The 13921-nt window shown below is 44.0% G+C and overlaps 1 protein-coding gene across 1 annotated transcript in view; it reads right to left on the reverse strand.

Annotated features, from left to right (window-relative positions):
• LOC137328115 (mucin-6-like) overlaps positions 1 to 5631 on the reverse strand; it is a gene marked incomplete at its 3' end in the record, with an annotated part of 43710 nt that extends 38079 nt beyond the window's left edge. Inside the window, exons 1-2 of the mRNA XM_067994295.1 lie at positions 5617 to 5631; positions 4406 to 4516 (exon numbers count right to left, since the gene is read on the reverse strand). Of these exons, the coding sequence (XP_067850396.1) occupies positions 4406 to 4516; positions 5617 to 5631 (126 nt within the window). The remainder of the gene's footprint in view (positions 1 to 4405; positions 4517 to 5616) is intronic.
• Positions 5632 to 13921: the final 8290 nt, after the last annotated feature.

Genomic DNA, 13921 nt, shown 5'->3' on the forward strand with positions numbered 1-13921 from the left:
TCTGCAGTAGCACCCTGGCCTCTGAATCATCGAAGGTCACGGGTTCAAGCCCCATTCCAAGACTTGAGCACATAATCAAGGCTGACAGTTGAATGAAGTACTGAGGGAGTGCTGCACTGTCAGGGCCACGGTCTTTCAGATGAGACATTAAACTGATAGTCTACTGGTACAGGTGGATGTAAAAGATCCCACGACACTTTGTTCAAGGATGGGCGTGGAGTTCTGGCAACCCTCAACCAATTCTAAAAAGATTAAATGGTCGTGTATCCCTTTCCTGTTTGTGAGACCTTGCTGTGCGCAAATTAGCTGCCATGTTTTTCTACAAGACAATAGTAATCAAACTTCAGAAGTAATTCAATGGGTGCGAGCACTTTGGGGCATCCTATACAAAAGGAAATTCTTCATTCCTCAATAGTTCATGTTAAGTCCAGGACCAGTGTGCACTGTAACCATATGCCACCCGGGGAATGAACTGATGTTGTGGATCAGACGCCCCTAATACAAACCACCTGATTTTCCTTTCCTTTGAAATCAATGGAAATCAAAATGGGTGTTTTCTATAATGGCCGGTTTAATGCTTGAACAGCAAGTTGAAAATCTACCCTATATTTTCAAATATTTATAGCATTATTAAATTTCCTCTTAATTCCAGATGTTCTGCTGCTCTGATGGTTCTTTTTCTCCCTATTTTGGTTATCATTCTGAAATGTATGTTAAATCAATGCAAAGTGGGTAACTGTTTGCTGATTGTTTCTTATATAAGTATTTGTCATATGTGTGTGTGTATATATGTACATGTGTATGTGTGTGGTACATATGTGTACATAAATTCGTGGATGTATGCATATATATGGGTATATGTGTGTACGTATGTGGGTGTACTTGTGTATATGTGGGTATATGTGTGTACGTATGTGGGTGTACTTGTGTATATGTGGGTGTACTTGTGTATATGTGGGTGTACTTGTGTATATGTGGGTATATCTGTGCATGTATGTGGGTGTACTTGTGTATATGTGGGTATATGTGTGTACGTATGTGGGTGTACTTGTGTATATGTGGCTATATGTGTGTACGTATGTGGGTGTACTTGTGTATATGTGGGTATATGTGTGCATGTATGTGGGTGTACTTGTGTATATGTGGGTATATGTGTGCATGTATGTGGGTGTACTTGTGTATATGTGGGTATGTGTGTGTACGTATGTGGGTGTACTTGTGTATATGTGGCTATATGTGTGTACGTATGTGGGTGTACTTGTGTATATGTGGGTATATGTGTGCATGTATGTGGGTGTACTTGTGTATATGTGGGTATATGTGTGCATGTATGTGGGTGTACTTGTGTATATGTGGGTGTACTTGTGTATATGTGGATGTACTTGTGTATATGTGGGTATATGTGTGTATGTATGTGGGTGTACTTGTGTATATGTGGGTGTATGTGGGTATGTATGTGGGTGTACTTGTGTATATGTGGGTATATGTGGGTATGTATGTGGGTGTACTTGTGTATATGTGGGTATATGTGTGTATGTATGTGGGTGTACTTGTGTATATGTGGGTGTACTTGTGCATATGTGGGTATATGTGTGTATGTATGTGGGTGTACTTGTGTATATGTGGGTATATGTGTGTATGTATGTGGGTGTACTTGTGTATATGTGGGTGTACTTGTGTATATGTGGGTATATGTGTGCATGTATGTGGGTGTACTTGTGTATATGTGGGTGTACTTGTGTATATGTGGGTATATGTGTGCATGTATGTGGGTGTACTTGTGTATATGTGGGTGTACTTGTGTATATGTGGGTGTACTTGTGTATATGTGGGTATATGTGTGCATGTATGTGGGTGTACTTGTGTATATGTGGGTATATGTGTGTACGTATGTGGGTGTACTTGTGTATATGTGGGTATATGTGTGTACGTATGTGGGTGTACTTGTGTATATGTGGGTATATGTGTGCATGTATGTGGGTGTACTTGTGTATATGTGGGTGTACTTGTGTATATGTGGGTGTACTTGTGTATATGTGGGTATATGTGTGCATGTATGTGGGTGTACTTGTGTATATGTGGGTGTACTTGTGTATATGTGAGTGTACTTGTGTATATGTGGGTATATGTGTGTATGTATGTGGGTGTACTTGTGTATATGTAGGTGTATGTGAGTATGTATGTGGGTGTACTTGTGTATATGTGGGTATATGTGGGTATGTATGTGGGTGTACTTGTGTATATGTGGGTATATGTGGGTATGTATGTGGGTGTACTTGTGTATATGTGGGTATATGTGGGTATGTATGTGGGTGTACTTGTGTATATGTGGGTATATGTGTGTATGTATGTGGGTGTACTTGTGTATATGTAGGTGTATGTGAGTATGTATGTGGGTGTACTTGTGTATATGTGGGTATATGTGGGTATGTATGTGGGTGTACTTGTGCATATGTGGGTATATGTGTGTATGTATGTGGGTGTACTTGTGTATATGTGGGTATATGTGTGTATGTATGTGGGTGTACTTGTGTATATGTGGGTGTACTTGTGTATATGTGGGTATATGTGTGCATGTATGTGGGTGTACTTGTGTATATGTGGGTGTACTTGTGTATATGTGGGTATATGTGTGCATGTATGTGGGTGTACTTGTGTATATGTGGGTGTACTTGTGTATATGTGGGTGTACTTGTGTATATGTGGGTATATGTGTGCATGTATGTGGGTGTACTTGTGTATATGTGGGTATATGTGTGTACGTATGTGGGTGTACTTGTGTATATGTGGGTATATGTGTGTACGTATGTGGGTGTACTTGTGTATATGTGGGTATATGTGTGCATGTATGTGGGTGTACTTGTGTATATGTGGGTGTACTTGTGTATATGTGGGTGTACTTGTGTATATGTGGGTATATGTGTGCATGTATGTGGGTGTACTTGTGTATATGTGGGTGTACTTGTGTATATGTGGGTATATGTGTGTATGTATGTGGGTGTACTTGTGTATATGTAGGTGTATGTGAGTATGTATGTGGGTGTACTTGTGTATATGTGGGTATATGTGGGTATGTATGTGGGTGTACTTGTGTATATGTGGGTATATGTGGGTATGTATGTGGGTGTACTTGTGTATATGTGGGTATATGTGGGTATGTATGTGGGTGTACTTGTGTATATGTGGGTATATGTGTGTATGTATGTGGGTGTACTTGTGTATATGTAGGTGTATGTGGGTGTGTATGTGGGTGTACTTGTGTATATGTGGGTATATGTGGGTATGTATGTGGGTGTACTTGTGTATATGTGGGTATATGTGTGTATGTATGTGGGTGTACTTGTGTATATGTGGGTATATGTGTATTGAAAGTGTTTTCTGGTTCTTTGATGAGTTGGGTTTCAGCTTTACTCCTTCCTTCAGTGTTGTGTGGAAATTCTTTTATAAGATTTTAACTCACAGCCTTGAGTCTCTAGCCTTTTACTAGGTTCACTGAAACTGCCAGGGTTCTGATGGCCATGCGCTGGCATTCAGGTATGATGGGTTATAAACATCTGTTTAAACACCTACACATCTGGTTAAATATAGAGGTGCTCCAGGTTAGGTGATGAGTGCTGGTGTAAACCTGCTGCCTGCTGGACTTGCTAAGGCAGTTCACCCGGAAAGACCCCCTTTTACAACATCTTCCTGAATCAAATAGATTTCCACTGAGGTTACCAACATATTGTGTGAGAGCTGTGCTGCAGGAACTGGGAGCAAGAGCAACAACTGACACCAACATAAAGGCAGTTTAAACGCTCTGTGGGATTGAGATTTGAATTAGTTATTGGTAGTTGGTTTGTAAGGACCTTTTTAGATTGCGAACAGTCGTTAATTTCTTTGCCCTTAAAGGTATTGTGAGTATTCAAATGTAAATCTATCACAGTCTGTCTTTTTGTGATTTATTATCCTTATTCTCAGGAGTTGATTTTTCATCCCATTCAAGACATAAACACATGTTCACCTGCAATCCTGTCAGTCCATTCTGTCTAATTTGGGTAGGGAAATTTAAAATGACAATGTAGTGGTGATAATATAAAATATGATTACACCTTCAGAACCAGCTTTCCCCAAATCCTATTTAATAACCATCAGCTGATTTATTTAATTGATATCATTCTATTACTGTGATACAGTCATGGTAGTGGCTGAAGGCTGAACCGACAGATACATGTTGAGTTTAGTCAGTTTTGAGCAGTATTAGCTGTGAAATATGAGGCTCTAAGGTGTGGTAAAATGAGTACGATAACCAGATAATAAATGAGAACTTGATTATATGGAATAGGTCACTTTCCACTTCTGTCAGCACAGCTACATGTCTGAATTGAGATAACTGAAAATGTAATGCACCACTAAACTTCCTTACCTCAAAGTAGACCTTTATGGACTTAGTACAGACCACTCCTGTTTTACCACAAATAATATTTTCTGATACTATCTTGAATGATGGCTGTCCGTAATTAATAGAACAAGCGTCCTAAATAAACAGATTGAACATATTGGTTAATATACAAATAATGAGAGTACATGCACACAGAAAACTGAATAATTTAGAAGGATTACAATAGAGGAAATTTTTGTATATTACCTGAACTAAAGTATATTCACAACTGCCATCAAATACATATTTCTTCCCATCGAAGGTAGTTACATGGCCTTCTCCATGAATTATGCAGGTTGAGGGACATTCTACGTCTCCTGTGCATTCCCATTTACCTCCGATGCAGATACTATTCAATTACAAAGTGTTGCAGAGATTCATTGTAGATTTCATGTAGTAGCTACTCAAAAGACTTCTGAATACCTAAAGATATTGCAACTGCACATTTCCAAATTGTAGAAATAGAATTATAACAGCAAACTGTTCAAGTCACATCACTGTAATTAAAACACGGACGTTTTCTGGGTTTCAGTGCTACTTTTAAGTATGAAAATAATGTACTCACCCGTCCCCAGCAGCATTTGGAAGGAAGTGAGCTGGACAAATTGGTTATAAAAGCACATTTGAATAGTAACTGTCGTTCCTAATTTAACTATACAGCAACTTACATTCATATACCACTCCTCACACAAAGAATCTCTCGGAATACTTAAGAGGATGAAAAGGCAGATAGTGAGCAGGAAAAGGAGGAATTAATGGTGGTGGAGAGGCCCAAGGCTTGGCAAAAGATATGGATTTTAGAGGTGTTTTGATGACAGGGATAGTGAGGTAAATTGGTTTAGGCAAGAGGAATAATGATTGGCCTCTGATGGTGGAACAGAGAGCACGGGGTGCAAACAGTAATCTGGAGGATCAGAAGGTGCAAGACAGGAGAAGATCACCCAGAGTGTGCGCACAGAAGGAATGGAGGAATCTGAAGACAAGGATGAAGAATTTCAAGTCAATTCATTGAGGAACAGGGAGCCAGTGAAGATTAGCAAGAACCAGAGTGACATGTGTGGGACTTTGTAGAAGGGAGTTCTGGATTAGCTGATGTTTGTGAAGGGTGGAGGTTGAAATAAAAGAAAGAACCTGCATTTATATAGCTCCTCTCACATCCTCAGGATGCCCCAAAGCACTGCACAGCTTGGACTTACTTCTGACGTGGTCATTGTTGTAATATGAGCACATGTAGCAGACAATTTGCACACAGCAAGATCCCACATACAGCAATGAGACAGATGACCAAATAATCTAGTTTAGTGATGTTGGTTGAGGGATAAATGTTGGGCATGACATCAGAAGAATACACTGCTCTTCTTCAAATCGAGCCGTGGGGTCTTTTACCTGAGAGGGCAGACAGGACAGTGCTTTAACTTCTCACCCAGAAGACGGCACTTCCAACAGTGCAGTACTCCCTCAGTGCTGCACTGAGGTATCAGCCTAGGTTATGTGCTCAAGTCTCTGTACTAGAGCTTGAACCCTCAGGCTTCTGACTCAGAGGCGAGAGTGCTACCTTGGAGCCAAGGCTGACAAAGTCGGCAAGTAGAGTGTTTGAGAAGTCGAACTTTGAGGCAACGAAGTGGATTAGGGTTTCAGCAGTGAACCTGTTCCAGGGCCTCTATATCTCCCACCGTGTGACAGACCAAAACTGGACACGGTATTCTAGATGAGGACTGACCAAGGTCTTGTACAGAGGCAGAGTAGAGTTTCTTGTTTTCTCCTGGCACGGACTGCTTCATTATCTGAGGGGTTGCAAGTGGAACTGAACACTGTGCAGTCATCAGCGAACATCCCCACTTCTGACCTTACGATGGAGGGAAGGTCATTGATGAAGCAGCTGAAGATGGTTTGCCCTAGGACACTGCCCTGAGGAACTCCTGCAGCAATGCCCTGGGGCTGAGATGATTGGCCTCCAACAACCACTACCATCTTCCTTTGTGCTAGGTATGACTCCAGCCACTGGAGAGTTTTCCCCCTGATTCCCATTGACTTCAATTTTACTCGGGCTCCTTGGTGCCACACTCGGTCAAATGCTGCCTTGATGTCAAGTGCAGTCACTCTCACCTCACCACTGGAATTCAGCTCTTTTGTCCATGTTTGGACCAAGGCTGTAATGAGGTCTGGAGCCGAGTGGTCCTGGCGGAACCCAAACTGAGCATCGGTGAGCAGGTTATTGGTGAGTAAGTGCCGCTTGATAGCACTGTCGACGACACCTTCCATCACTTTGCTGATGATTGAGAGTAGACTGATGGGGTGGTAATTGGCCGGATTGGATTTGTCCTGCTTTTTGTAGGCAGGACATACCTGGGCAATTTTCCACATTGTCGGGTAGATGCCAGTGTTGTAGCTGTACTGGAACAGCTTGGCTAGAGGCACAGCTAGTTCTGGAACACAAGTCTTCAGCACTACAGCTGGGATGTTGTCGGGGCCCATAGCCTTTGCTGTATCCAGTGCACTCACCCGTCTCTTGATATCATGTGGAGTGAATCGAATTGGCTGAAGACAGGCTTCTGTGATGGTGGGGATATCGGGAGGAGGCCGAGATGGATCATCCACTCGGCACTTCTGGCTGAAGATGGTTGCAAACGCTTCAGCCTTGTCTTTTGCGCTCATGTGCTGGACTCTGCCAACATTGAGGATGGGGATGTTTACAGACCCGCCTCCTCCCGTTAGTTGTTTAATTGTCCACCACCATTCATGACTGGATGTGGCAGGACTGCAGATCTTTGATCTGATCCGTTGGTTGTGGAATCGTTTAGCTCTGTCTATAGCATGTTGCTTCCGCTGTTTAGCATGCATGTAGTCCTGAGTTGCAGCTTCACCAGGTTGGCACCTCATTTTTAGGTACGCCTGGTGCTGCTCCTGGCATGCTCTTTTACACTCTTCATTGAACCAGGGTTGATCCCCTGGCTTGTTGGTAATGGTAGAGTGAGGAATATGCCGGGCCATGAGGTTACAGATTGTGCTGGAATACAATTCTGCTGCTGCTGATGGCCCACAGCGTCTCATGGATGCCCAGTTTTGAGCTGCTAGATCTGTTCTGAATCTATCCCTTTTAGTACAGTGGTAGTGCCACACAACATGATGGATGGTGTCCTCAGTGCGAAGACGGGATTTTGTCTCCACAAAGACTGTGTGGTGGTCACTCCTACCAATACTGTCATGGACAGATGCATCTGCGACAGGTAGATTGGTGAGGACGAGGTTCTCACAACTGGAGTATTGTGTCCAATTCTGGGCACCGCACTTTAGGAAGGATGTGAAGGCCTTAGAGAGGGTACAGAAAAGATTTACTCGAATGGTTCCAGGGATGAGGGACTTCAGTAATCTGGATAGACTGGAGAAGCTGGGTTTGTTGTCCTTGGAGCACAGAAGGTTGAGAGGAAATTTGATAGAGGTGTTCAAAATCATGAGGGGTCTGGACAGAGTAGATAGAGAGAAACTGTTCCCATTGGCGGAAGGGTCAAGAACCAAAAGATTCTCTGGATTTAAGGTGATTGGCAAAAGAACCAAAGGCGACATAAGGAAAACCTTTTTTATGCAGCAAGTGGTTATGATCTGGAATATACTGCCTGATGGGGTGGAGGAGGATTCATTTGTGGCTTTCAAAAGGGAATTGGATAAGTACTTGAAGGGAAAAAATTTGCAGGGCTACAGGGAAAGGGAGGGGGAGTGGGACTAGCTGGATTGCTCTTGCAGAGAGCCGGAGCAGACTCAACGGGCCGAATGGCCTCCTTCTGTGCTGTAACCAGTCTATAATTCTATGATTCTAAGGGCAGCAGCCGGATTTGTTTGGAGATCCCTTATTCTAGGCAGGACTGCATCCACATCAAATTTGACACTTCAATTTTAGCGTCAGCCTTACGATGTATAATTGGTAACTCAGAACCATCTCGATGCAAAGCGGCCAATTTAAACCTTCTATTTGCAAAATTGTATCGCAAGCCTTTGTGTAGCAAAACTGGCTTTGATTTTATTTCTTCATCAGGAAATTCAAAATACAGTTACTGCTACTTCTTCTATTACTGTTTGACAAATTTGTTTGACAGTTAAAGTCTAAGGCTAACTCGTTCAACTGCCTTCCAACATAGGAACATTGGAACAGGAGTAGGCCATTCAGCCCCTCGAGCCTGCTCCGCCATTTGATAAGATCATGGCTGATCTGTGATCTAACTCCATATACCTGCCTTTGACCCATATCCCTTAATACCTTTGGTTGCCAAAAAGCTATCTATCTCAGATTTAAATTTAGCAATTGAGCTAGTATCAATTGCCGTTTGCGGAAGAGAGTTCCAAACTTCTAACACCCTTTGTGTGTAGAAATGTTTTCTAATCTCGCTCCTGAAAGGTCTGGCTCTAATTTTTAGACTGTGCCCCCTACTCCTAGAATCCCCAACCAGCGGAAATAGTTTCTCTCTATCCACCCTATCTGTTCCCCTGAATATCTTGTAAGGTCAAGGAAGTTCTGGTGAAGGCATAGGATAGACTCAGTAAGCAAAGTAATCAGAAGAGGGTTGTCATTTTGTTCCTCAGCCACATTACAAGTTTTACTTAGATATAAGGGCAAGTGAAAACACTGTCTGGGACAAAGGGAATTAAGGCTCACCTCTGAGAATAGTCTGAGACAGGGAACCCAAAAACTGCCAGAGTTAAAGAAAAGGGAAGAGAAACCAAAAACACAACAGGCGTCTCTGGGTATTTATGATCGATTATGTATTGTTCTAACATTATCCATCCCTCTTTTGATGCTTCTCCGTGTTCTTAAATTGTAAAAAAGTGTGTTTGATAATTTAACCTGCTAAAGCTTCCAATTGTGTTTGGCATTTCCATCATACTGAATTGATTGAAAATTGATTGAGTCTGTGTAAAGTCCAGAAGGCAAATTGCTGCATTTGGCATAACCATTAGACCACATTATTAGCAATTATAGATTGCATAACGATACAGCATCTGGATGGTGAGGGATGAGGTCCATGCTCAGAGAGGCTGTGAAACCATCCAAAGGTTTTTGACTTATCTTCCTCTGTAAGTAACAAGGCCAATTGAGTGAATCCTCAAGGCAATTCTGTCGATAGACTTTTAAAATAAATCCCAAATTGTAGCACAGTCACTGGACATTTTGAGGCAATTTAGATTTTCTCAGGAGTTGTTTTTTTTTTGCAAAGTTTTGAAACACAATCAGTTTAGGAGAGTGCTACATTGTTGATGAAACTAATTTACTTATAATGGCAGCTCCCTTACAACAACGGTTTCCATATTACATAAATACAATGAACAGAACCTTACCATTTCTGGCATTCTTTCAGTATCGCCTCATTGGGATGATAGTACACACCACTGTATTCACAAGGACAGTCTTGAGGATAAACACATTGATCTCTCTCATTCAACACCATTCCAGATGGGCAAACACAGCCAGAGAGACACTTGGCTGCTAACTAAAGAGGAAGAAGTGAATTGACAATCAGAACCGTGTGCGCTTAATTCAAAAACGTGGGTAAAGTAGGGATCTAAAGAGTAGCACTGGGAATAAACAGAAGGCTGACAAAATGTACAGTCTGGTGGACAGGAGGATTAGGTCAATTATAAAGATTATCAAATTCAGTTCAGAAAAAAGAGAAACATGGAACGTAAGATTTTTGAGAACATCTAAAGTAACTAAAAGGTGTTTTGAAATTATATGCAAGAAAGGATGAATGAAAATGTTGATACATTTAAAATGATGGGGCGAAGGCCAGATCGGAAAAATGGAAACAGCAGTTGTTAGTTATTTCCCTTTTGTATCTGCAGAGAAGGAGCTAGATACTCGAAAAAAAATAATGCTGATTCAGCCATTTAAAACATCCAGATCCTCTTCAAAGTCAGTTATGTTGCTGTTGTACTTTAAAAAATATGTAGCACCCGCTGATGGCCTGTAGACTGGGTTACACCTGGGTTACCCGGGACTGCTCGTTTGTATACCCATTGGAGTCAGCATGTAAATTGGGTGGAAGTAACTGAATTACATGAAAACACAAGTGCAGCCTATAAAAACACTGTTCAGCCGGTACACAGTCAGATAAGGAAAGAACAGTGCTTGGCTCTCTCACTTCACTCTCCCAGAACTTCACAACATGTCTTATCAATATTTTTATCATACTTTTCGAGAAATATGACATCAGCAACCGCAGCGCCGAGAAGGCAGCAAGGCACAGCGCCTGGAAGGCAGCAAGGCACAGCGCCTGGAAGGCAGCAAGGCACAGCGCCTGGAAGGCAGCAAGGCACAGCGCCTGGAAGGCAGCAAGGCACAGCGCCTGGAAGGCAGCAAGGCACAGCGCCGGGAGCGCAGCAAGGCACAGCGCCTAGAAGGCAGCAAGGCACAGCACCTGGAAGAAGAGCTTCACTCGTTCAGATCTCCAAGCCTCTCCTGCCAACCCCCTCGTCCTTTTGACTGCAGAACAGAGACACAGAAAGTTCCATGTCCTCAGCAGGGTCGGTAAGATTACACATTGCACACCTCTCTCCCACCCTAGGTCAAGTGTACTATTCACCATCTTAAAGTAATGCTTCCACAACTAGCCCTTCACAATGCTCTCTGGATAAGGGAGGGCTTTAACTCAGGGTTTTGCACAATGACTATCCAGATCCCCGAACACCAATTACTTACATGCTCTACCCTAAAGCCCCCACCTTGACTTTAATAGCTTAATACCCCCCACCCCCCATCTCTTCCTTCACCTTTCTCATACCATTTAGCATAGACTCAATGCAAGCCTTACCCCCATTCACTCTATCTTTTTGCGAGACAAAGTGGTGCACAATGCCTGTCACAGACAGGGCACCGGAGAGGGCTCCCCCAACCTTAAATATCTCACCCCATTCGAGGAAATGGCCACCGAGCTGATGGGGAGACACTCTGCTCTTAACATGGGAGATGGTAAGGTCAGCAGTATCTTACCAGCGCTGGGTTACTGACTGGGCATCTACACTGTGACCCTGTGAAGCACAAAACAGCCACAACCTTCCACCCCCTACTCCGTCTCCTTATTCCCAAGGAGCGAATGGCGACACGACTTGCATTTATTTAGTGTCTTTCACAACCTCAGGAGATCCCAAATGAATGAAGTACTTTTCGAGAGTCCTAGGCCTCAGTGTTAACATGGGGAACGAAGCAGGCAGGGCGATAGGGGGCGATGAACGCACAATGTCGCAGGATGGGCAGGCCTGGCCGATTTTAACAGCCGTGCCTCATTTTCGTACTGCTTCTGGGCTTCTGACTAAACTGGGCGCGAACGGACGTGACACGGACCCGCACGACGCAATTTCCCTACTTAAAGGGCAGTTACTAGTTTCGACTACTTAAAGGCCCAGTTCAGCGATGAAACAGAGGAGGGCATTTGTAGGTCAGAAGTGTCTGCACTGGAAGGAAAGAGACGATAGAGATGGAAGACTGCACTGGACGCTGGATGTTCTGCTGGGTGCAGTAAGGGCCAGGAAGAAGATCCTGTTTCCCAGCAGCGGCAAGAAAAAAGACTCAAGAAGGCGTGGCTGGAGGCGGCTGAGGAGGTCGGTAGCTGGAGCGTCACCGTGAGGTCCTGGATACAGTGTCACAAATGCTTCTATGACCAGACCAGGTCAGGAAAGATCAGCAAACGTAGATATACATCGACATCCTGTATTGTACCCCCTCTCATTCTATCTTGTCAATCGTACTCCATTCACAGCACTCCTCACACCCACTTCACTTTCATTAGCACCTATCATTCCGTTTAAATGCACATCCTCGCATCCCTCTTCCTCCCTCCACCACTGCCTGTCACCCCAATCCTTATGTAATCTGATACCACCTCATTCAGCTCCTCCGATTCTCAGCACACGTCCTGAAATAGCACCGTCAACACGTTCTCAAATGCATGCCAGTGCCACTCATGATGCATCTGCCTGATTGTCAGCTTCACCGAATGCACTGCATCCTTTGGATGTACACATTCCTCAGAGCCACTCATAGGTCTATCGTGCCACCCTTGCAGAAGAGAGCGCAGAATGCCAGGGAAAGGACAAGGACTGGAGGCGGACCCCGACAGATCGTTGAACTTTACCCGATGGGAGGGGGAGACTCTGAAAATAAGCGGCATCTCTGCCTCCCTCAGCATCGGAAATGGTGAGATTGGTTGTCCATTAGAGCAGGATGACAGCATTAATCTCTGGCCCACATCTCCTACAAGACAAAGTCATCTTGAGTTCACTCCAGCACATCATGAAATATGATCACTTTACTGATGTGCATTTCAACATTTTTAAAGTTCCAGTACTAAATCTTATCCATCTGTTCTCTCCTCCAGGGCCATCGCGCAAAGAACATGAGCCCCTGCCCGGAGGGGACGAAGACTCCTCAGAGGAGCTCAATGCTGCTGAGGGCCCACCTCACAGGAAACATGCGTTGCAGGCACCAGCGCAGATACGAGCACATCGGTGGGTCCTCTTAGACAGTTAGATGGGATGTAACCTGGTGGTTGTCATGGCGCAAGTGAGCACGAGCAGAGAGTGGTGTCAGGGACAGTTGTGGAGAGTGCCACCCTCTCCAAGCTCTGTTCAGCTGGATAGAGAGGCTGAAGCCGGGCCGCCATCAATTAAAAGGAGGATGCTGGAGGCTCAGCAGCAACTGTGTGAGGTAATGGCAGTAGTCCTGTCGGGCACACTCTCCATAATGGCACAGAGGATGGAGGAGTCTAGCTCGAACATTTGCGGAGTGATGATGTTGCAGGGCTTTTCAAACAGATAATCTTCCATTGAGAGTCTAGCTGCCTCTATGGAAGTTGTCTCGGAGCAGATAAATGAGTCCGTGCATGCACAGATGGCAGCCTTGCATACTATGGTGCCAATATTTCTACCGGATTCCACATGCTGGCAGATAGATTTGACGTGGGCTTATAAGGCATCACCGATTTCCTCCAAGCTGCTCTCCTACAGAGAGACAGGAGTGATGTGCCGCTGCCCTGGGGAGGGAGGATGGTGATAAACAAGAGGAAAGTGTGCATGCTTCTCAGATCATATGCACGTCTCACCCGTTGCCCCCACCCCCCTACAAACAGTTCCTGACATACCACCTCCCCTCAAGCTGGCCCAGTCCGCCCCTGCACAAATGCAGGAGGAGCAGTAACTGGCAGGACCCTCACTGGCTCCAACACCCAGACGCCATTGGCCATGAGCACCTCTGCTGAAGCCACAGGAGTAGCACCACATGGAAGTGGCAGAGATAGGAAAAGAAAGGCTTTATAGTTCAACAAGGGTGTAAGCACATGATGTATTTTTATATTTGTTGTTAATATTTAGTTCTTGGATCACATTAAATTTATAAATTCACACCACCTTCCCGTGTGCCCCATTTATGAATGGCGAGTGCCCATTCTGCTTTTCATTTATTTGGTGTGGAGGGTGGAGATGTATTGATGGCCACCAACCGGTGGATGTGGAATGAGT

Source organism: Heptranchias perlo, chromosome 12 (assembly GCF_035084215.1).
Source record: "Heptranchias perlo isolate sHepPer1 chromosome 12, sHepPer1.hap1, whole genome shotgun sequence".
Taxonomy (NCBI): domain Eukaryota; kingdom Metazoa; phylum Chordata; class Chondrichthyes; order Hexanchiformes; family Hexanchidae; genus Heptranchias; species Heptranchias perlo.